Consider the following 24566-nt stretch of genomic DNA (forward strand, 5'->3'; position numbering starts at 1 on the left):
ATAAATAATCTGCATCGACATTTGCAAATAATTTTCAGGAAAATCTTGTAAAATGCACCGCAAGGAAACTACTATAGATACTCGGAGGTCTGAAATATAAATTAGCTTTAAATCACTTGACCTGCATATTCAGTGGGATACAAAAATCTAAGAGTACAAATTTGTTTACATTTACACAGTTAATTTGAAAATAAAAAACGTGAATAGAAGAGGTCACAGAAATAGATCCAGGAGTGCTGGATAACGGTGTGTCTGTAGTTAAATGACCGTACTGTTATTATTTTGCTCTTTCAGGGTCACGATGGCTCCTGCCTTCCGCTTGACGATGAAGCCCAAAGCCACAGATAACATGACCCATCTGATGGTGGACTTCAGTCACGAGAGGCAGGTTCTGCAGGGCCTCAAGTTCCTCCCCGGTAAGATAATTACTAATTGGTTATTTCGCTGCTCGTATTACCGGATCGACCTCTCTTGAGTTTGAACCTGCAACCGTTCAGTTACCAAACGCCATCTGCTCCCTGATTACTAACCCTGTGATAGAAGAATCCTAGCACACGAGTACACGAGGACTTTTATAAACAGCTTTTCCTCCTTTGTTTAAAAAAAGAAAACTCGTCCACATGGAAACGGCCAATCAAAGCCCTGTTAGCACAGTTATTAGCGGTGATATTTTGCCTCAGACTCGCCTCATGTAAACACAGGAGATAACAGCGCACACTCCCACGTCACAAGACGAAATCTCCGGTTTCACCGGCTACACGACAACACCGCAACCGGAGTTTCTGAAAATCTTCATCCTGGCAGGAGTTTTTTAAAAAAGCTTAGAAAAGACGGCGGTTTTGAAAACACCCGTGTTGGTGTGGACAGAGCCTCAGTTCATTAAACACACCTGATCCAGCTCATCAAGTCCTTCAGGCTCATGTGAAAACTACACACACCCCTGATCTAACATTACATGATCTTTACATATGATGATTATGATTCTCACAATCATAGAAATGTTTCCACACCCAAAGGATACTAACGTCCATTTAGAGGAATGTTACTGTAACACGTATAATCTAAAGGATTTAAAGGGTTAATTCACCCAAAAATGATAATTCTGCCATTAATTACTCACCCTCATGTCGTTCCACACCCGTAAGACCTTCTTTCATCTTCAGAACACAAATTAAGATATATTTGATGAAATCCAAGAGGTATATAACACTTTCAAGGTCCAGAAAGGTACTAAAGACATCGTTAAAACAGTCATGTGACTGCAGTGGATCAACCTTAATGTTATGAAGAGACGAGAATACTTTTTGTGCGCAAAAACAAAACAAAACAAAAATAACCACTTTATTCAACAATCTCTTCTCTTCTGTGTTATTATCCTTATGTAGGTGACGCAGTGAAGCTTCCGTGTTCTGAATGCCGGCTCATTATTGGCTGAAGCCGATCACGTGATCAGCATGTGTGATGCTGACGCAGGAGCCGGCCAATAATGAGTCGCCATTCTGACGTAGAACCTGGAAGTGCTGGATGTAAACAGCGTATGAGAATGACAGGGAAGAGAAGAGATTGTTGAATAAAGTGGTTATTTTTGTTTTGTTTTTGTGCACTAAAAGTATTCTTGTCTCTTCATAACATTAAAGTTGATCCACTGCAGTCACATGACTGTTTTAACGATGTCTTTAGTTCCTTTCTGGACCTTGAATGTGTTGATTATATTGCTGTCTATGGACGAGTCTTGGATTTCATCAAAAATATCTTAATTTGTGTTCTGAAGATGAACGAAGGTCTTACGGGTGTGGAACGACATGAGGGAGAGTAATTAATGACAGAAATTTACATTTTTGGTTGAACTAACGCTTTAATATTACATGTTACGCCACTATTTCAAAAGTACACTCAAATATTACATGTGTTGCGTGAGACTGGCATGAAAAGTTTGCAAACCTGTAACTAGTTATATCCAGTCTTTCATTTTGTGCCAGCTAAACAAAACCATGCTGCAAAATCCAGTTAAAACCAGCCTAAGCTGGTCAACAGTTTAAGGGCCAGATTTAATAAACGGCAAATTAGCCTGAGCCACAATCCCATAAAAGCACCGATGGGACTGAAGTTTCTGCGGGTGAATCTACTGACAAACACACATTGAAGAACACAGACGCAGCATCTCATCTCATGACCAACACAATCTACCAACAGCAGGTCAAAGCAGTGTGGGGTCGCAAACAAGCAGAGCCTCTACTAACAACACGGGTGAAGCAAATGAAAAATAACGTGGTTTGGAAGTGATGTTTGGATAGCGTCTTCCTCTGGCATTCTGAATAAATGAAGACGAGAGGAGGAGACCACATGCTGGTGTTAAATAATGCCCCAAATACCAGTAAACTGACGACCACAAACTGTAGAAAATCACGTTGCATGATTCATTTACTAACTCTCCTCCCATAAATGTGAAAGCGCCTGAAAGGGAAACTCTTACAAATACAAGGTCAGCCGCAAAAATGAGCGTGTAAATGCCTTTTCACTGCTAATGTTTCACTGTGTCTTCAGTAAACCCTGACAGTAGTTCTGGCACAGCCAAAAGAATGAATAATTTGGATTGTATTTAGCACTGACCGCTCGTCTGACCTGCTCTCGATGTGTCATGATGACTCCGGGTCTACAGAAGCACCAAATCCAGACATTCCACAGCATTCCTCGGCTCTGACATCATCTTCTTACTAAATATCATCTCACTAAACGACTGCAGACTGTATTATAAGTCTCTGCTTCTGTGTCCTTGTGACGCTAAATGACAAATTTCATGAATGTTAATTTGCTTACACTGACATTCCCAGGTGATTTTCCCAGACTGTGCCGATTTAACATTTGCACAGATATCGTTCCATTGCCTCGTGATATTCATTAACATCATCTGGAGATTGAGTCTGCACTGAGAGCTCTCCTCTTCACATAATTATGCACAACATCATTTTACCAGTTACAGTTCTCAATAATACAGAAATACAAACACAGAAACTCAAAAGTTTACTCTTAGATTTAAGGAGATTTAACACCATTTCCTGACCTTTTAACATTGTCTGACACATTCTGACACCTTTCCCAGTTTGAAACGGTATGAGCTGCTATAAATATGGCAGATCTGTGTGTTTAATGATCAGAGTCACGTACAGCGGCGCTGCGGCAGAGAAAGCGAAGACTGTTATTTACGACTGGATGTTATCTTTGGACGAAGGTCTTTAACAGGTTATTCAGGATACGGGATGATCTCACACACATGACATGATTTTAGAATATATTTTTAGTCTAACTCTCTGTTTAGGTGACCACCTGCTTATTTCTGCAGGACGTAGATGTGATTTCACGGGACACAATATAAGTTTGCAATGTAAATATTGATTTACATCACGTTGAAAACGTTTTAAATCACCGGTAAGCTTTGTTAATTGCGACTGGCACTGAATTTGCACAGGTTCGTGACCTCTTCAGTCTACTAAATGTAATGAACTGAGTAACAGGCTAGTAGGTAAAAATCATTAAATCCTCAGGTGGTCCTCGAGGGAACAAACCACGTGTGATTGTGATCTTCCCCACAGTGCCCAGAGCTCCGGAGATCGTGCTCGGAGACTGTGTGGTGATGGATAACGAGGTGACCGTAACCTGGAGGATGCCGACGGAGGACAGCAAGATCGACCATTACATCTTAGAGTACAGAAAAACCAACCACGAGGGTCTGCCGCGGGTGAAGGACGAGCAGTGCTGGGAGGTGCTGGACGACATCAGGACCACTGAACACACCCTACAAGGTGCTGAAGCCGTTGATGTGAGGAGGAATTGACGACGGGACGGTGAATTATTAGAAATAAAGCACACCTGAGGAGGTGATGCTGTGACACTTCAGGCTCGGGTCATAATTTCTAATAATTCAGCGGCTCAGAGTAACGTATACTACGGTTCCCACACATCAAGACATGTTCAGATGTTGTATTTCAAGACATTTGTTAGGTTTTCGTCCTTAAAACACTCTTGTGTGTAGGACTAATTTCTTACGCATCTCATCCTACTTCTCCGTTGATAATTACAAAACGTTGTTTTAGAGCCAGTAATGTTGGCTTGAGCCATTGATAGCAGAATAAAGCAGTTATTAATGCAGTTATTAGATAGAGAGAGAGAGATGAAGCATGTGTGAGTTTATCTGCTTCAAGAACAGCGCTGTTATTACCTCACCAGTGAGAAATCAATGTGTGTGTGTGTGTGTGTGTGTGTGTGTGTGTGAGTGTTTGAGTGGGAGAGAGAGAGTATGTGCTTTCCATGCATAATACAACCTAATTTTGTGGCAAAAAAACATGTGATTTTTATCCCATTGTTTACTACATTTATCTGCGTGGTCAGTGTCGCTGTTGTTGTCGGCTGTGAGGACCTTTGAAATAAATAACTGAAATCGTTTGGTGAAGTGATACAGAACTGTAATGCGGTCAAGAAGATCTGACTGGAACTACTTTATCCGTGTGTTTCCCTGAAAATAACTGCACACCTCAGGACGTTCCTCGACCAATCAGATTCAAGCATTCAACAGACCTGTACTATAAATACTCTTATAGGTTTTGTTAATTTTTTTAATTCGATTTTATTGTTTATTTTAGTTAAAGTTTTATTTTTTTTGTCATTTTTATTAGGTTTTTTTAAATATAAATGTGTCTATATGGTTTAGGTTATTTAGTTTTAGTTATTTTACTACTTCAAATTTTGCCTTTGCAACCAGCTGAAATAAAATAAGTTTTTCTGTTTTATTTTATTTTAGTTAATGTTTGTTTTATTTCAAGTGATGAAAACGTTTTTTTATGGTTTTAGTTGTAGTTAACAATAATAACATTAGCAGTTTAATATTCTATATTATTCTACGTTTCACACTTTGACGCATGATGAAAACGGCGTGTTCTGTTCATTCGGCAGGATTGAGATTTGACTCCAAATTCATGAACTTCCGGGTACGAGCGTGTAACAAAGCAGCCGCGGGCGATTATTCAGACCCCGTCACCTTGGAAACTAGAGGTAGGGTTGTGTATTAAAGTATGGAAAATCATTTTTCATATATATATATTTATTCAATTTGTTGTTGTTGTTGTTTTCAAAAGTGTCAGTAAAGACATTTATAATGTTACAAAAGATTCTATTTCAAAAAATGTTGTTCTTTTGAACTTTATAATCAAAGAATCCTGAAAAATAAAATGTATCACAGTTTCTTCAACTGTTTTCAACATTGATAATAATCATTAATGTTATTAAACTGATTTCTGAAGGATCATGTGACACTGAAGATGCTGAAAATTAAGCTTTGATCACAGGAATAAATTACACTTTACTATATATTCACATTTTAAATTATAGTTATAATATTTCACAGCCATATAGACCCCAAACTTTTGACAGCAGTTTTATTAGTAAAGGAGAATGTTCCTGGATTGTGACGTTGATGTCTGTCTCTCTGTGTTAGCGTTTAACTTCAGCTTTGACTCCACGTCGTCTCATCTGAATCTGAAGGTGGAGGACGGGAGTGTGGAGTGGGATCCGCAGGGAGGGAAAGGGCTAGACAGCAAAGTCAAAGGGAAGGAGAACAAGGGCAGGTAAGAAGCTTCAAATATAGCATCGTTCTTTCATCGAATCAGCCGTGGATGAGATTAAACAAACATGTTTTAGCGCTCTCAGAGAGACACCTGTACATCGTCACTGTCGGGCGGAAACCTCGTATTTCATCATTTTTATTTACTATTGGTCACCCTTTACATTAGTCTGTGGGTTTTGCAGATATTTAACCAATGAAAAGTATTAAAAAGAGCTTGTGACTAAACCACGTAACTCTATTGGATCCTCTAACTGTCAGTCAAACCTCATAACTCCGCCCACCTCTATCATGAATGAAATGCCACACACACACTTTGACTCTGCTTGTTTGCGATGCAATGGTGAATAAAGAACTGGTTGTTTGAATAAGTACAGCGTTTTCTTCACTCCAGAAACATTATTTATAAAAGTTAATGTTTTATGTATTTGAGGAGCGGAGGAGAGTTTGCATCGAGTCAGCCAATTGTGTCTTAAATATAGCATGTGAGTAGCATTTCATCTTAAATGAGCTTCCTCATATCTACAGTAAACTTTATAATCTGTAAGTTGATGAAAGCGTAATGTGATGCACTGCCTCAAATGAGCCTTTCTAACGAGGGACAAAACACACACATGTCCGAAATTCACTGGTCAAAAACCTCGAAACTCCATTTGAGCTTGATTTTGGTATAATGTTGATAATATAACGACACATGCAAGTGTCTGACCATATATAACACCACAATATCAACTTTGACAATGCAATGTTTAATTATTTATAAAAACAGTGTTTTTTTTCTTCTGGATTTTTTTAGAAAGTAACGTTTTTTGAAAATACGAGGTTTCCGACAGCGATGGCGTGTGATGGTGTGTGTTTATCGGTGTAAAGCTCTGTCCGCAGAGTAATGTACTGCAGAGTTAAAACGAAAACTGTTAAAATCACTTCTGCTAATTGAAATAAAGCTGAAATAAAATAAAATTATTCTATAAAAGCTTACATTTAAATGAAAATTAGAAATGTGGCAACTAACTGAAATATGTTTCTGTTGAAGTACTAAAAATTACTAAAACTAAACTGAAACTAAAATTATTTAAAGCTATATAGAAATATTTAAAAAGAAATCACAAAACAAAATTACTAAAACTAAAATGAAAATCTAAAAATAAAAGCTAATTAAAAATAATCATGAATACTACAACAGTATATAAATAATACAAAAATAACCCTGAAATGATAATGTAAATAATTACTTTCCCTTTAATTACTTTCATTTTAATCCCGACCCGTCTGAACTCTCTCCAGACTGTGTTCATGTGACAGTAAAATAATTGAAAATAAAGCAGACGCACTCATCTCTGTGGTTTCCTCGCGAGTCTTTGCTGTCATTTAATGCTCGCTTATAATTAACACTCCTACTTTAATAACGCTGTTGAAATGAGTCTTTAGCAAATCTCACAATCGATATATTTTTGGTAACACTTTATTTTAAGGTGATGTAGTTGCATGTACTTACTCTAGTAATAACAGTAAATATGCATAATTACAAGTAACTAACCCTAAACCAAACCCTAACCGTTACTCTACAGTAAGTACATGTAGTTAATTAATATTACATTTTGAGTAATTACAATGTACTACATCACCTTAAAATAAAGCATTTTTACTATACATTATAATGCTGTAATCCCTAAATCTCTTGTAGCATTTAAAATGTAGTTTATATTTTAGTTTACAGTGTTTTCAATTATTTCGAAAACAGTGTCGAGTTTTAAAATCGTATCATTTATTGGCAATAACGTAGAAAACATTATGGGTGCATCCCTAATAACTCCTGCTCTTGTTTTTCCTTCTCCACCAATCAGCAGTGCACATTTCACCAATCTGAAGAATATGTCCAGGTGACGTGTGTCTGTTAGCGCTGGTCTTTAGCTCTCTCTGACCGCTGCTGCTGGCTTATCTAGAGCTCCGCTACGGGCTTTGTGTTCACTAAGACTGATCTCAGCACAGCGCTTCGTGAAAAAGGATCACTTTAATCTACTTTTTATCCTTCAGTACCTCCGTACATTAATTCTAACAAGATTAATTAGTTCTCAATTAAAAGAACGCATTTTATTTTTTATTTCTAAATTCATGTGTGATCCTTATTCATGAAATGTGTGTTCTTCTGACGGGGTTTCTGTGTTTCTAAACCGAGTGCTCTTGGAAATGACAGGATTGATTACGGATTCTGCATGTGCCACTTGTGTTACTAAAAGTAGATTATATGCATAGAATATCAATCACATGATATGTTTTTGTCTTTTTGTCAACTGTTATTATAATGATTCTGACTAAAAATCTTTGCTATCACCTCCCTCTCTGAAACTTTGCCATTTCTTGAAATGTTTTCAAATGATGACCTAAATTTGAGTTGTGCAACTTTAAATTCAACTTAATACTAAATATAAAGTTGCTTTTCCATGCTCACATCCTTATGACTGTGGTGAGTAACCCTTCGCCTGAAATCACCGCTTTTATGCTCGTCTCATCAGTCATCCCATCACGGCAAACGCACCGCACTGAACCACGTCAGTTCTGCATGTCATTACAGCTGTCATGCGTTACAAATGAACCATCTGGTGTCTCTGTATCGTGAGATAATGCTCAGTGTTTTAGGACGTCCCCGGAGGACGGGTGCCTTTTGTTAGGGTCATCCTTCACCGGCCAGCTGTTCTTTTGCTAATATGAGGGATCTTACATATGGCGTAATCAGTCCTTAATCATGCTCAAATAAAAATACACTTGTTTGTGCACTTTGTTGAATTCTATATCAAGTACACAACAAAATACACAATCAACTGCCTGTAATTGTTGCTTAATTGATCTATAATAGCCATTCATAATCAGCCATTATTGTTCAGATGATCACAACAGCTGTTCTGGTGTTTTTCGTTGCATTAAACTTTGAGTAGCATTGCATCACTTGTGCTACTGTGGCTATGCATTGCTTTTCCATGAATTTTTCCAGATTTTCCATTAGATTTTCCATAGCTTTTTCTCACCACCATCACAAACAGTAGGGTTGGGTTGAAAATATAAATTTCTCGATTTTAATCGATTCTCATTTTGATTAACCGATATTGATTTTTAAATCCCAAGAATCAATCTTTTGTGCTGTTTTCAGTTGATGCATGAACAAAACTTGATCAAACAATACAAAAAAATCACAGTTAGTGGGCTGTTTTGATGCTTTCGAGTCCTAGCTTTTGAATTTCTTATGAATTTTCTTATGAAATCCAAGCAATAAATGTTGTTTTGTTGCTCTATAATGTGGTGAGGCAGATTGCTGGCACCAATCATCTTCTGCTTTACTACTAGTTATAGCACAAAATAAAGATGAATGAACATCAGAAGGTATGTTGAAAGATACAGAACAACTTACTGAAATATATAATATATACTGTAAATTTAAATGTTTGCACATCAGTATTTTAGTACCGACTGACAGGGTTCACTGTATAGTTTACAGCATTAGTTCAGGGAGATTTTTGTACCTGACATACACCGATCGGGCATGACATCATGAGCACCGACAGGTGAAGTGAGTAACTCTGATCATCTCTTCATCACGGCACCTGTTAGTGGATATATTAGACAGCAAGTCAACATTTTGTCCTCAAAGTTGATGTTAGAAGCAGGAAAAATGGGCAAGCGTAAGGATTTGAGCGAGTTTGACAAGAGCCAAATTGTGATGGCTAGACGACTGGGTCAGAGCATCTCCAAAACTGCAGCTCTTGTGGGGTGTTCCCGGTCTGCAGTGGTCAGTATCTATCAAAAGTGCTCCAAGGAAGGAACAGTGGTGAACCGGCGACAGGGTCATGGGCGGCCGAGGCTCACTGAAGGCTCCGATCCAACAGACGAGCTCCTGTAGCTCAAACTGCTCCAGAAGTTAATGCTGGTTCTGATAGAAAGGTGTCAGAATGCATCAGTTTGTTGCGTATGGAGCTGCATAGCTGCAGACCAGTCAGGGTGCCCATGCTGACCCCCGTCCACCGCCCAAAGAGCCAACAGTGAGTATCAGAACTGGACCATGGAGTGATGGAAGAAGGTGGCCTGGTCTGATGAATCATGTTTTCTTTTACATCACGTGGATGGCCGGGTGCGTGTGGGTCTCTTACCTGGGGAACACATGGCACCAGGATGCACTATGGGAAGAAGGCGAGCCGGCGGAGGCAGTGTGATGCTTTGGGCAATGTTCTGCTGGGAAACCTTGGGTCCTGCCATCCATGTGGATGTTACTTTGACACGTACCACCTACCTAAGCATTGTTCAGACCATGAACAGCCTTTCATGGAAACGGTATTCCCTGGTGGCTGTGGCTCTTTCAGCAGGATAATGCTCCTGACACAAAGCAGAAATGGTTCAGGAATGGTTTGAGGTGTTGACTTGGCCTCCAAATTCCCCAGATCTCATTTCAATGGAGCATCTGTGGGATGTGCTGAACAAACAAGTCTGATCCATGGAGGATCCACCTCACAGCTTACAGGACTTAAAGGATCTGCTGCTAACATCTTGGTGCAGATCCCACAGCACACCTTCAGGGGTCTAGAGGAGTCCATGCCTCGACGGGTCAGGGCTGTTTTGGTGGCAAAAGGGGGATCAACTCAATATTAGGAAGGTGGTCATAATGTTATGCCTGATTGGTGTATATCCAAATGAATCCATATCAAATCTAATCGGGATCAGACTGAATTGAATCACAAGCTTGTGAATTGAAAACAAATCGAATTGTGAAATTTGTGTCAATGCCCAGCCCTAACAAATAGGGACATGCTGTGTTTGATAACTAACCTCTTCTCTTCTCTTCTCTTCTCTTCTCTTCTCTTCTCTTCTCTTCTCTTCTCTTCTCTTCTCTTCTCTTCTCTTCTCTTCTCTTCTCTTCTCTTCTCTTCTCTTCTTCTGTGTGTTGTGGGATTAGGAGTTTGTGTTTTGATGATTTATCTTTGTGCTCACACCAGCTGAAGTTAGTTGTGTGTGTGTGTGTGTGTGTGTAGTGACCGTCTGTGTCTCTGTGATGATTTCAGAAGTGGAACTCCATCTCCTAAACGAACATCAGTGAGCCGCTCGCCGGCCACCAGAGGAGCCAGAGATCGCTTCACTGGAGAGTCCTACACAGTTCTGGGTACCAAAATAACCTTACAAATGTTCAGGTGTTTCAGTCAACACTGCTGTTCAAAAGTCTGGTGAAACTTCAATTTCATGTGAACTGTTCTTTTCTGTGTCTTTTAAAGAGACACGGTTTCAAAGAGCAGGTTTTCCTGCTTGAATGTTGATTATTCTCCTCATATTCTCCATTGTTGCAGCTCCTCTCTTCCCAGTCTGTCAGTAACGCTCTGTTTAGTTCCTGTCTCTATGAAGCCCCGCCTTCTGAAAAGCACAATGTGCTCTGATTGGTCAGCTGGAGCGGTGTGTTGTGATTGGTCATTAGGGAAATGAAACACACTACTAACTAACTCAACCAGGCCCCGCCCCTTTATTCTGCGCATGAATTATTTAAATGAGGAATATTGTGAAGAAACTCAAGATGGAGTTCAGAAACACTGATATAGAGAAGAACTCAAACAGCAACATTACACACTAAAGACAGATGAACACGTGATAAAGCATAATTGGTCCTCTTTAAACATTTGGGTCTAAAAGACAATTAATATTCAGTAATATTATATAATTTAACTGCACTGAAACTATTGGATGAAAGAAATCTTACGACACTTTTGTGTTCTGTGGAGCTGCTATGAATTTGTTTTATAATTAATGAACTTTGCAACTTTGACAGTTATTGAATTGAATTAAGCTGATTAACTCTTGTACAGCTGGAATCAAATGTGTAATTGATTGATTTTGCACCAATAACACTATTATTTTTCTGTTTATTACTGTGAAGCTTCGAGACCGTCTGAATTGTATTAAGCGCTATATAAACAAATGTCACTTGACTTGTAACAACACTTACTTTAGTACACGTCATCTACACAAACATGTTTGTCGTTTCATTGACATTCTGATCATTTGAATGTTTTAATGAAGCTCGTGTGTTTGTGTTGTTCAGGGGACACATGTGTAGAGTCTGGGCAGCATTACTGGGAAGTGAAGCCTCAGAAAGACTGTAAGTCCTACAGCGTTGGTTTGGCCTACAGAAACCTCGGGAAATTCGACCAGCTGGGGAAGACCAACAACACCTGGTGTATCCACGTCAACAACTGGCTGCAGAACTCATTTGCGGCCAAACACAACAACAAGGCCAAGAACTTGGATGTGCCGGTGCCGGACAGCATCGGAGTCTACTGCGACTTTGATCGGGGTAATGTGCAAAATCTGATATGAAAAATATGAGTAGATGTTTTTTATGTTTGATTAACCCTATAAAGCATCACATTTGATACGCCTCTAAATGATCAACATGATCAAAGCTTTACTGAAAATAAATCAGCAACGGCACCAAATGATAGATTTTGTTCAGTTTGTGCCTCTGAATAAATTTGAGGTGTTTTTCCCTCCATGTCATACTGTATGATACAAACAATTCTTTATATTTTCTTTACTTTAATTTTCTTACTCAGATGTGGAGGAAACTAATAGTTTTAATGAAAAGAAAGTAATTTTATAAGCAGTTTAAGTGTTGTCTGTTCATGTCTTGCTGGATTCCTGCGACCGTCGAGGTCTACAGGAGCATTATAGCCCGTCCTCGGGTTTCACTCGTGCCGTCAGATTGAGTTTCAGCCATTTCCATTCATGCTTTGCTGTGAGCTGGTTCCCATCATGCATCAGCTGAATAACTGGTGTTTATTAAAGACTGTGTGTGTCTTTTTCAGGCCAACTTTCTTTCTATAATGCTGAAAACAAACAGTTACTCCACACGTTTAAGATGAAGTTCACCCAACCTGTTGTTCCAGCCTTCATGGTGAGTTTGGAGAACAAGCAACATGTTCGACTGCAAACCATGAAATATCATGTATGATGTTTTTAATAAAATCAGGCAACAGGAAAGAAAATAAATAAAAAATGACACAGAAATTGTTTAGTCATTATCTTGATTGTTTACAAATAATAAAAGCTTGTAAAAGTATTCTGTAAGTATTATCACAGAAACACCACTTTATCTTTAAGGTAATGATATAAAAAATCATATGTTTAAAAGCAGCAGTGGTTACACTTTATTATGAGCTGTCCTCATCAGTGCGTTTATACACTTAAATACTGAACATTAATAATAACTAATGCACTTATTTTAGGGTTAGAGTTTGGTTTAGGGTTATTTGATTGTAACTTTGCATCATTTACTATAGTAAGTACTTGTAACATGTTTAACAAGGACAGCAGCTTTATGATCACTAACAAAACATCAAACATCTCTGACATGACACACTTTTGGTTGCTAATGTTTCTTTGGATGAAGATTGAAGAATTATATGCATTTAAATGTCTTCTTCACTGCCGCAGCTCACATGAACACAAACTGAACGATAATTTAAGGGATTCACTCTTACATTTGTCGCTCCTGAAATCCACCGTTACTGCAGTCATTGAATCGTTCACTCAACACAATCAATAATAACTGATTAATGTTATGAATGAATAAGTGACAACAACAAAAAACTAATCCTTTGGTTGTTTGTATAATTTATTCAAAATTAGAATAACAGTTTTGTTTTTCATGCTGTTAAGAAGGCTGATGTGAAGTTATTCTTGAGTATTGTAAGTAAATATGGAATGTTTAATTAAACATATTTTATTGTTAATTTTCCCTTCATTTCTGCATTAGCTTGTGTACTAATTTAGTTCATACTTCTAACTTGGCATTGTGTATTATTGTCTCTTGTAATATTCCTCATTTGTGAGTTGCTTTATATAAACGTGTGCTAAATTAATACATGCTCTGTCTGCGTTCATCTCATCACGTCTGCAAACACAGACTCTTTCAGCAAGACATCACCATCAACCAGTGTGTATTTAAAGCCATATACACGATATAGGAAATCTCTACTGCTTGATTATTTTTTGTCGCAGAATACAACTATATTATGGCTCAGCTCTTGATATGAAGCTGAATATATAAGCATGTCCAACTTTATCTGCTTACATACAGTATACTCGTGTAAAGCCATATTTACATCAAATCTCAAATGCTTGTATCTTCGCAAAATGTTAACTATATTCTAGCCCAGAGCTAATCTGCTAAATGCGAAATATATGGCATGAAGAAATTAAGATATTATAAACTGATTTTCTAAAAAGCTGCTTTGAAAATATTTGTATTGCTCAAAAAGCGCTACATAAATAAACTTGACTTGACTTTGCATTAAATGTGATTACACCTGGATAATTTCATGTGCACATTTTTCCATGTCAGAGCTGTTTTGTTCATATTTTCACAGTGTCGATCTTCTCTATACGCAAGTACACAAGTTTTAGTGTGGTTTTGATTTTGGCCTCCAATGATTATGAAAAGATGATGCTGCATTCAGTTCCTTTCCTTTAAAGCGGAGCGCCGTCGCCCTTCCTAACATCCAAATCAGTCAAATCACGTAACATGGCTGTCGTAATATACAGTCTCCTGTCGGATGTGCTCGATACTAAAAAAAAGAAGTTAAAAGCGCATTGAGCTGCGAAAGAGACGCCGTTCGGGCAGCTTTATGTGCACGTGATCCGAGACGGAGCGAAACACGGCTGCAGGCATGTGCTTAAACGGGCAAATACACACAAAAATATGTAAAAATGGCGAGTTTTCACTTAAACGCAGTGGGTTATGTGTTAGGTGAACATAAACAGTTGAGAAGGTAATCCAGTGCTTGTCAGTTTATTAGATCTGTGCATTCGGTCTTAAAGTGACAGCAGCCTAATAAAGCTGCTGTGTCAGTTAATCAAACTAAAGGGAACGAGAGGATCATTTACTGCTCTTCACTGGATAACTTTAGTAACTTCAGGATCAGAACAGGAGAGGTGGAGATGATAACGAATGATCTGTTAGTGTGTTTGTGTTTCAGGTGTGGTGCGGCGGTCTGACGCTGACCTCGGGCCTGCAGGTTCCCAGCGCTGTAAGAAGCTTCCAGAAAACAGAGAATGGGCTGGGAGGATCGAACAGCAGTATATCCCAGCCGGATCCCTCCGTGTCCTGTGATATCTGCTTCTACGATAAACTGCCTTCAGTGGATTCCCTCCTGCCGTGAACACATCTCCCAATCCTCCAGGAAAACTGGACACGCTCGCGACGGCCGAGGCTCGTAGACCGGCAGGATCTGGAGAGACGTTTCCTTCGCGTTCTCTCCGACGGACACTTTCATCAGGAGATGTTTGCGTCGGAAAAGCTAGTGGTTTATCAGGGAATAGTTGAGTGCACTTTCTCTCACTGATTTAGGTTGAATGATGACATGCTTTTTGAGTTGTTTGTCTTTCACTATTACTTTAGTTTTGTTCTGTGTAGCGTGAGTGTTTATCTGCTTTCTGTGGGATTTTCTTAACTGTCCTGAGATCTGTAGATCATCCTTCAGTTGGTGAATTTGAGCTTTGCACAAGTGTAAAAATGATGAAAGCTGCTTATAATGTCCCCAGATGGTCATATACTGTTGTTATTACTATATCTGGATAATAATTTTGGATGTTTATGTTTTTGTTGTATAAATGTGTCATCCTGAGTTTGTCATTATGCTGATTTTTAAAAGTCATTTAGGTCTAATTTTTGGACTGAAGCAAGATTTTGTCAAACATTTGTGCAGAAACTAATAATCAAACCTCTGTAACACTCCTTAATGAGCTTAATTCCAAACATTAAAGCTCACCAAAGACTTCAGTGCTGACTTTGATCATCTGATGCCGAAAGAGCAAGCGAGGCTGAAATCCTTTTACCTGTGCATGAAAATGTGTGATTTATTTGTTAAATCCAACAGACAAGATTCTTGATGGATCTAGACGTCTAGAGTCAGAGTATAGTATTAATGTTTTTACTCCAGTACGGATGAGTTGGGTATAAAAGTATGGAGGAAAATGAATAATAAAATAAATCTTGAACAGCTCAGTAGGCGAAACACAGAGAATCACTGAAAAACCAAAGAAGGAGAACAGCCAGAGGTCGTCTTATATAAGGAGATACCAGCCTTCACCAGGTCTAATGTGTCACGTGTGCCTCGTGAACCAATCACATTACAGCCTTTACACTGTTGACATTACCTGACAATAACATTATTGTCTCTTATAAAACATAATTTTTCCCGTTGTAAACTCCAAATGTAGCTCAGTCAAGAAGAAGCATTTGATGACAAATAGATTAACAGACGGGCTTTTTATTCAGAAAAAAACAGTTTATTCAGTGTACTGAAGCCTCTTCTTTCTTTCTTTCTTTCTTTCTTTCTTTCTTTCTTTCTTTCTTTCTTTCTTTCTTTCTTTCTTTCTTTCTTTCTTTCTTTCTTTCTTTCTTTCAGAGGCTCTGGCACAGCTCGTCTGTCTCCAAGACATTAAAGGGATAGTTCACCCAAAAATTACCCCATGATTTACTCACCCTCAATCTATCCTAGGTGTATATGACTATCATCTTTCAGAAGAACACAATCAGAGAAATATTTTAAAATATCCTGGATCTTCCAACCTTTATAACGGTAGTGAACAGGGGGCGTTTTGAAGCCCAAAATAGATGCATCCATCCATCATAAATATAATCCATACGGCTCCAGGGGGTTAATAAAGGCCTTCTGAAGTGAAGTGATGTGTTTTTGTAAGAAAAAAAATCCATATTTAAAACTTTATAACTTCAAATAACTAGTTTCCAGCATATGGCCAGAGCTACGCATCGATTTGCAGTGGAAGCGTGACCTTTGACACGACGCATGACATTATGACAAACGCGGAAGCACAGAGGAGAGAGCAAAACAAAACACCGGTCACGAATTAGAAGTGAGAATGACAATTAAAATGAGAATTTTAAAGAGAAACGTCTGAGGATTTCGATATAAGAGAAGAGGAGATTGAGTTTGTTGTACAGCGAGAGGCGTCTAAGCTTACGATACTCCTACATCCTGCGTCATTTCTTACAAAAACACATCGCTTCACTTCAGAAGGCCTTTATTAACCCCCTGGAGCCGTATGGATTATATTTATGATGGATGGATGCATCTATTTTGGGCTTCAAAACACCCCCTGTTCACTACCGTTATAAAGCTCTGAAGATCCAGGATATTTTAAAATATTTCTCTGATTGTGTTCGTCTGAAAGAAGATAGTCATATACACCTAGGATGGCTTGAGGGTGAGTAAATCATGGCATAATTTTCATTTTTAGGTGAACTATCCCTTTAAGGCTATTTCTGCAACGCGTTTTCACAGATTGTATGTCCCTTCTGGCGCACGGTCGCAGTGTGTTGTGAATCTGATGTGAAACACAAGCAGAATAAATGCGATCATAAATGATTGAGATAAAGCAGTTCTTCAGCGTTTTCCTGCTCATGGTGAGTTATAAGAAGACATTAATGAATTCTGCTCGGATTATATGAATGCAGAATGTTGTATCGTGTAATAACATGATGTAGTGTGACACATCAGGTGTGTGTGTTTGCTGTGGTCCAGGTGAGTCAGTGTGAACACAGAGATGATCCTCCAGAGCAGATCTAATGGCTCGAGTGAACCGGACGCTAGTGTTGAGTCTCCTGATCGCCGCCAGCTGCATCTTCCTGCTGTTCCAGCTCTTCAACCACAGACAGACTAAAGTGACCAGACGAACACACATATATATATACTTATATACCATTATTTATCATCACACACACACATACACAAATATATATTATTAATATATTGGCATCATTTCCTTCAGAATGGGCTCAGCGTCTTGAGTAGTAAAGGATATCTGTCTGGGAAAGAGGCGCACTGGGTGAGTCTAAGTTAAAGGATTAGTTCACTTCAGAATTAAAATTTCCTGATAATTTACTCTCCTCCATGTCATCCAAGATGTTCATGTCTTTCTTTCTAGTGGACTTCACTGGGGTTCAACGGGTTGAAGGTCCAAATGTCAGTTTCAGTGCAGCTTCAAAGAGCTCTACATGATCCCAGACGAGGAATAAGAGTCTGATCTAGAGAAACCATCGGACATTTTCTAAAAAAAAATAAACATTATATACTTTATAACCACAAATGATCAACTTGAACGTATTTCCGCTTTCCATATTCTTCAAAAAGCTACGCCTTCCCTATTCTACTTATGGAACGAACGTGGCGTCAGTTCCGTTTTTTCCGTAAGTAGAATAGGGAAGGCGTAGCTTTTTGAAGAATATGGAAAGCGGAAATACGTTCAAGTTGATCATTTGTGGTTATAAAGTATATAATTTTTATTTTTTTTAGTAAATGTCCGATGGTTTCTCTAGATAAGACTCTTATTCCTCGTCTGGGATCATGTAGAGCTCTTTGAAGCTGCACTGAAACTGACATTTGGAGCTTCAACCCGTTGAACCCCAGTGAAGTCCACTATATGGAGAAAAATCCTGGAATGATTTTCCTTCATTTCTTTTCCACTGAAGAAAGAAAGACATGAACATCTTGGATGACATGGAGGAGAGTAAATTATCAGGAAATTTAATTTGAAAGTGAACTAATCCCTCAATAGCAGCGCTTTATTCTGTTCACACACCGTTTCATCTCAGATATGAATGACGTTATTCCGCCTCTGATTCTCCTCTAATCCAGCATCTGCTGAAGAAGTTCCTGGGGCTGGTCCATAAGTTCAAGCTGCCGGTGTTTCTGGTGGACACGGCCTCTCTGAAGCTGCTGTCCCAGGATGCCGTTCTGTACAGGGACAGTCAGCTGAAGGAGCCGCACTGCAGCTTCCTCTGCACACACCGAGACTTCACCACCTTCGCTCTGTACGGAAACCTCTGGAAGTATGATGTGAGGAAATCAGCACAATCATGTGTGAAGTCAGTACGGTTATGCTAATGATCCTGGCGAATAAAACATGAAGTTACCAAATAAATTATGATTAGGACATGAAATATTGATTTGAGAAGAAACTTCATATCTTTTTGTCTTGTAATAATCCATCACAGTGTCCAAAATCATTCTAGCATCAAGACAAACACTATTACTGTTAATAAATATATATATAATCAAGATTTTTACCTGATTAACTCTCGTGCAGGCCGCGCTGTTGGAGGCGGCAGCTGAGCGCGGTCTGGAGCTGATGGAGATTCATGGGAAAGACCCCAGACTGGTCAGCATGGATGATCTGACGGCCAAAGAAATCCCACTGCACTTCCTGTTCCGCTTTAACAGCCGTCTGGTTCACGTGGTCGTCCTGTACGAGCGCAGCGGGAAGTACCTCTGGCACGGCCCGCTCCGGCTGAAGGCCAGTATGGACCGGACCTTCGCCCCCTTCGGGAAGCTGGACTATGGCCGTCACGCCGGGGCCTACGACAGGTGACGACGGCATGAGTGTCACATGTGCACACGTGACGAGTTCCTGAGTTCAGAAGCATGTTCTCCATCTGTGTTCCTGTTTCCAGAAAACTGTCAGTCAATTTTTCCCATTATGAAAAGAACAAAAACAAACACTAAATAATATCTGCATAAAGCCCTGAAACAGGCACATATTCACTTTTTTAAAGAAATTAATACTTTTATTCAGCAAGAACACATTAAATATATCAAAAGTGACACATTTATAATGTTCAAAAGATTATATTTCAAATAACTTCATAATCATCAAAGAGTCCTGAAAACAAAGTGCATCAGTTTCACACAAATCTGAAGCTGTTTTCAACATTGATAATAATCATAAATGTTTCTTGAGCAGCAAATCATCATATCAGAATGATTTCTGAAGGATCATGTGACACTGAAGACTGGAGTAATGATGCTGAAAATTCAGCTCTGATCACTGGATTTAAAATATATTACAGTAGAAAACTGCTATTTTAAATTATAATAATATTTCAGTGTTTTTACTGTATTTTTGAGCAGAAGAGACTTAAATATAAAAAACTTTGAACGGTTGTGATATTATCTCATTTATTAACTCGCATACTACAGATGCTCAGTGTGAGTGTAGGGAAAGACACTTAAGATTAGACATTGTTTAATTCCATGACTTTTCCAGGCCGGAGCTCATTCTGACCACTCTGGATGGGCTTGATGTGAGAATCCCCAAAAACGTCTCTGGTTTCCTGCGAGAGTTTTCCAGCAGTCGCTTTCTGGAGTGTCGCAGTAGAGAAGCCAAGGCCTTCTTCCAGGTACTGCTGTTTGATGGGAAATATAAATATACGGGTTTTAATATATTTATTGCACGATTAATCGCTAAAAGATTGCGATCTCGCTTCACGCACCCACATGATCTTATTCCTAAATGACAGTGATTCGTCTGTCTATGAAACCAAGTCTGATCACAGCGAACATTCAGATCTGATCCAGAGAGAGTCGCTGTCACGTATAGATATGAAACAGCTTTAACCTCACATTATCATTATTTCTGTATTACAATCATTCAAATTATCACAGAAGTTCTGGGATGAAAGTTTATAGTTCAGATATAAACACTGATGTCTACAGTAGTGATCAAAATAGAGGAAATCACCTTTTGAAAGAAACTTGATGCTTCAAATAAAGATTGTATCAATTACATCGTTACACCAGTAGGTGGAGACAAGTGACTGTTAAAATAGTGAGTCATTGAATCATTCACTCAAGAGATTCATTCAGAAACACTGATTCATCCAGTAATGAAACAAGTGAGTCACTGAATCATTCATTCAAGCCAATAAAAAATAATTAAAATTGTTTTATTTAACATTTTGTTAGAACAGCTTTAGTAAATTACATGTTATTTTTTATCTCTATTTTAAACAAAAGAAAATCTCTATTTATTTATCCCGAATCGTGCCGCTCTGATTGGACTGTTTTGTCTGGTTTAAGCAATGAATGTCTGTTGGGCTCAGTGTGAAAATAATGTTGTGCAGCTGTACCCAGAAGACACCTCTGCAGAGGCTGTGGACTTCAGGATGAGGGCTAAAAGTCTGCTCCATCTGGCCTCCAAAGTGCTGTCTGTGCTCGGAGTCCCTTTCTGGCTCAGCAGTGGCACCTGTCTCGGTGAGAAGCTCCGGCTGATCCATACTTACACTCCTAATCTCAGCCCACACACTACTGCTCATTATGATTTAAGGCATTTATTTGATCTAAAATACAGTAATATTGAGAAATATTATTAAAACATCTGTTTTCTATGTGAATATATAGTAAAGTGTAATTTATTCCTGTGATCAAAGCTGAATTTTCAGCATCATTACTCCAGTCTTCAGTGTCACATGATCCTTCAGAAATCATTCTGATATGATGAACTTACAGCATCATGTGACCACGCACACCAATGGAAAAAAATTCAAGCAGTTTAAAATCCATTTGCAAAAAATCATGATGTTATAAAACTGCTTTCAACTTTTGGCCAATAGATGGCACTGTTTACACAAGAATGGTCAGGTGTGTCAAAAACCTTTTGATAATTTTTGGCCAGCATGTTCTAAAACAGATCCGGGACAAATTAGGTGAAGATGTAGAGTGGAATGATGGATGGCTGTGACATAAACCTAGTTTTCTTTAAATACAGTGTTTTCTGAGATCCAACATCCTCCTCTTCTATTTAAAGGGTTAGTTCTGCCAATAATGAAAATAATGTCATTAATTACTCTCCCTCATGTCGTTCCACACCCGTAAGACCTTCGTTCATCTTCAGAACACAAATTAAGATATTTTTGATGAAATCCGATGGCTCAGTGAGGCCTGAGCAATGACATTTCCTCTCTCAAAATCCATTAATGTACTAAAAACATATTTAAATCAGTTCATGTGAGTACAGTGGTTCAATATTAATATTATAAAGCCACCAGAATATTTTTGGTGTGCCAAAAAAACAAAACGACTTTTTAACAATATCTAGTGATGGGCCGATTTCAAAAAGCTGGCTATGCAGGCCTCACAGAGCCATCGGATTTCATCAAAAATATCTTAATTTGTGTTCTGAAGATGAACGAAGGTCTTACGGGTGTGGAACGACATGAGGGTGAGGAATTAATGACATTATTATTATTTTTGGCTGAACTAACCCTTTAACCTGCTGGCTGTCACTTTCATTATTGAAGAATGGTTTAGTCTCTCAAAAAAAGCTTTTGATATCTTTTTGCCATCATGATCTAACAAAGATCTGCACCAAATTAGGTGAAGATCTGATGAACAGAAATGATGGAGAAACTTGTGTTGTGGAAACTGAGCCGAGAATCAAGAGATTTTGTTGTTAGGTTATTCAGCTCAAAAGAAGTTTAATATAAGCTGTTGGTGGCGCTAGAGTGTTAGAGATCAAAATATGCCACGGTTGATGTTCATAGTGTCTTCCTTCTTTGTGCCAAAATTCATAATTTTCCTATGTTTGGTTCTATGGGTTGCCGAAGACTTCAAGAGCAGAAGAAGAAGAATTAAATTAGCCGGAGTGACTCTCTTCCTCTTCTCTCTTTCCCACAGGATGGTACAGACAGTGTAGCATCATTCCCTACAGTAAAGACGTGGATCTGGGCATTTGGATCAAAGACTACAGGCACGACATCACTCAGGCCTTTCAGAAGGCTGGTCTCCCACTGAAGCACAAGTTCGGGAAGGTAAGGAGATTTGAGATTTCAGTCTCGGGCAGCCGGAGACGTCACAAATATGGCCGCCGAGTGAACGGGCTCTCCTCGAAAGGGACTTTGTTCTTCCTCAGTGTTTCTGCCAGACAGTTTCAGCCGTTCAGAGACGCAGTGTTCTGGATATAAAGACACTGAACAAACTCTACGGACGTGTTGTACCAATTAAGATACATATTAAACCGTTTGTTTTGATGCTGGTTTAATTTTACCATAATCCTATTTCAGCATTAATGTCACTTCAGACTCAGTTCAAAATGTAGTTGGGATGAACTTTGAACTTGAAAATATTAACCTCAACTGTTTACACAAATGTATTCTGACAAATATTCTAATCATGTGTTCCTTGATTACATTAAATTAATTATGAAAGGACATTTTTAAATGATCCTTACTGTATTACATATATAGATATTTAGAGAGCTAATATTCAGTTATTAAGGTAACAAATGTTAATGTTTTAATAGGCTACGTTTAAACTGCCATCAAAGTTACATCACAGTGCTTTTAATGATCACTAAAGTGACTTTATTGATGGATTTGTTGGTGAAATCAAGACATTTTCATCCTTCATTTGTTTAATTTCAGGTGGAGGACAGTTTGGAGCTCTCCTTTCAGGGCAACGACGTGAAACTGGACATTTTCTTTTTTTATGATGAAGGTGACGTCGTGTGGAATGGAGGCACGCAGGCGAAGAGCGGCAGAAAATTCAAGTGAGTGTTGGAGAGTCACATGATTCAATCATGGATGTTAGCGCTTTATAGTCCAGAAAGGCTTGTATTGTCAGAAATGTGTATTATGAGGACACAAGATACTAGAGCCTTCATGTAAACAGATCACATGTGGCGTTCGTCCAATCAATGACACTGAAACCGCAGATATGCAAATGAGGACATTAACCCAGGGTTTAGGAATATACAGTGTGAAAAGTCAGTTTGTGATTAATTATCCTCGCAATTATGAGCAATGTGAAGCAAGATAACTCGGTTTACCCAGAGTCTTTATATTTGTGTTGTTTCCTGACAGATACGTGTTCCCACGATTCAGTCTGTGTTGGACCGAGCTGATGGAGCTGAAGGTCCAGGTTCCCTGCGAGACCGGAGACTATGTGACGGCCAACTATGGACCCAACTGGAACGTTCCTGTGAAGACCTGGGACTGGAAGAGCTCCCCGTTCAACGTGCAGGAGAATGGCGTCTGGCCTGTGAGGGAATGGGATGATGTCATTCAAGTTTACTGAAGCATCATGGGAGTATTTTGTTATACTCCTGTTGATGTGGGTCGCATTGCAGTTATAATGTTACAAACCACTGTAAAGCATTTCCAGAGGGGCGTTTGTCGAATCTCAGTGTACGTCTGACTGTCTTTGAAACACTAAGAGAACATTGACTAAAATCATTAGAGATGAAATAATCATGAACGTACAGAATGTGTAAATCACGCGCTGCTCTGCTCTGGGTACTGATATATATGTCTGTTGTTGTTTTCTGAATAAACTCTTGTGTGAACTATTTTGGCTGTTTAGATGTAGTGATGAATCTGTTTTAATAGCTGTTGCCTTGCTGGAAGTGTTGTGGAACAGATAATGATGTGGTTGATTGAGGCTGATCTGAAGGTGACGTTTCTTTCAGATTGTTTTTCTCTGCAGATGCTGAGAAACGAGCTAAGATGGAGTCATGTGATCGGAGAAGACATTTGCTTCTGTGATTGCGCCTGATGAGGGTGTGAATGTTGAAAAGAGCAGAGGACCAAGTACTGAACCTTGATGCACTCCTGTGATTAGCTGATGAAACTCGGACACTGTGGGTGTGGTGTAGAGAGATTGCTGATGTGTGACGGTCACCTGACGTAAGCCAGAGAAGAGAGGGCACGCTTAAACCCCCATCTGGATCATAACACCTTTTTAAGGGGACACACTATAAGCAAAAACTGTTTTTCATGCACCTGTCAATTTTGAGATTTTGCACTTTTTGGCTTTTCATAAAGTCAAAACTTACACCAAACTTTAGTTTTATTCCTATCTATATTCTGAAGGTTTTTACAGAGGGGTTTCTTGATATATTTGTCTGATTTTATACATTTTATTCCTAAAAAATGGTAAAAATAATAGATATCTTTAATCCCCCTCTGTAAAAAACCTGACATAAAAAAAAAAAAATTGACTTCATCCAATATTCAGATTTTTGTTCTGGAAATTTTTCCAAATTAGTGCATATTTAATTAGATAATGCCTCATTTGCATATTTAAACACTTCAGAAAACTTGTAATGCAAAAAAAAAAAAAGTATTACA

At 38.7% G+C, this 24566-nt stretch overlaps 2 protein-coding genes across 9 annotated transcripts in view; both read left to right on the top strand.

Moving 5' to 3' along the window:
* Nucleotides 1-15422, top strand: part of fsd1l (fibronectin type III and SPRY domain containing 1-like) — a 28784-nt gene extending 13362 nt beyond the window's left edge. Inside the window, exons 6-14 of one of the 7 annotated variants that reach the window (XM_048189469.1) lie at nucleotides 295-416; nucleotides 3591-3800; nucleotides 4948-5046; nucleotides 5489-5618; nucleotides 7459-7494; nucleotides 10660-10757; nucleotides 11685-11936; nucleotides 12448-12536; nucleotides 14604-15422. In XM_048189469.1, coding sequence (XP_048045426.1) covers nucleotides 295-416; nucleotides 3591-3800; nucleotides 4948-5046; nucleotides 5489-5618; nucleotides 7459-7494; nucleotides 10660-10757; nucleotides 11685-11936; nucleotides 12448-12536; nucleotides 14604-14753 — 1186 coding nt within the window. In that variant the 3' untranslated portion in view covers nucleotides 14754-15422. The remainder of the gene's footprint in view (nucleotides 1-294; nucleotides 417-3590; nucleotides 3801-4947; nucleotides 5047-5488; nucleotides 5619-7458; nucleotides 7495-10659; nucleotides 10758-11684; nucleotides 11937-12447; nucleotides 12537-14603) is intronic. The other 6 variants (XM_048189467.1, XM_048189468.1, XM_048189465.1 and 3 more) reach the window with 6 other exon arrangements.
* Nucleotides 15423-16911: 1489 nt separating this feature from the next.
* On the top strand, nucleotides 16912-23785 carry fktn (fukutin). 2 transcript variants are annotated; one of them, XM_048189477.1, is made up of 10 exons: nucleotides 16912-17069; nucleotides 17164-17327; nucleotides 17435-17491; nucleotides 18301-18501; nucleotides 18752-19029; nucleotides 19709-19841; nucleotides 20565-20694; nucleotides 22117-22250; nucleotides 22863-22987; nucleotides 23301-23785. In XM_048189477.1, exons 2-10 carry the CDS (start codon nucleotides 17232-17234, stop codon nucleotides 23512-23514), a joined length of 1368 nt encoding a protein of 455 aa, XP_048045434.1. In that variant the 5' UTR covers nucleotides 16912-17069; nucleotides 17164-17231; the 3' UTR covers nucleotides 23515-23785. The 2 variants fall into 2 exon arrangements, with proteins under 2 accessions (XP_048045434.1, XP_048045433.1); XM_048189476.1 differs by having other exon boundaries at nucleotides 16917-17069; nucleotides 17188-17327.
* The last annotated feature ends 781 nt before the right edge of the window (nucleotides 23786-24566 follow it).

This window comes from Megalobrama amblycephala, linkage group LG4 (genome assembly GCF_018812025.1).
Source record: "Megalobrama amblycephala isolate DHTTF-2021 linkage group LG4, ASM1881202v1, whole genome shotgun sequence".
Classification (NCBI taxonomy): Eukaryota; Metazoa; Chordata; class Actinopteri; order Cypriniformes; family Xenocyprididae; genus Megalobrama; species Megalobrama amblycephala.

Excerpts from the sequence above, each read along its gene's own strand:
- fktn (XM_048189477.1), top strand. The coding sequence starts at position 17,232 with ATGGCTCGAGTGAACCGGACGCTAGTGTTGAGTCTCCTGATCGCCGCC. Across the intron at positions 19,030-19,708 it reads CACGCCGGGGCCTACGACAG|GCCGGAGCTCATTCTGACCA; the intron begins GTGACGACGGCA and ends TGACTTTTCCAG. Across the intron at positions 22,251-22,862 it reads TGAAGCACAAGTTCGGGAAG|GTGGAGGACAGTTTGGAGCT; the intron begins GTAAGGAGATTT and ends GTTTAATTTCAG.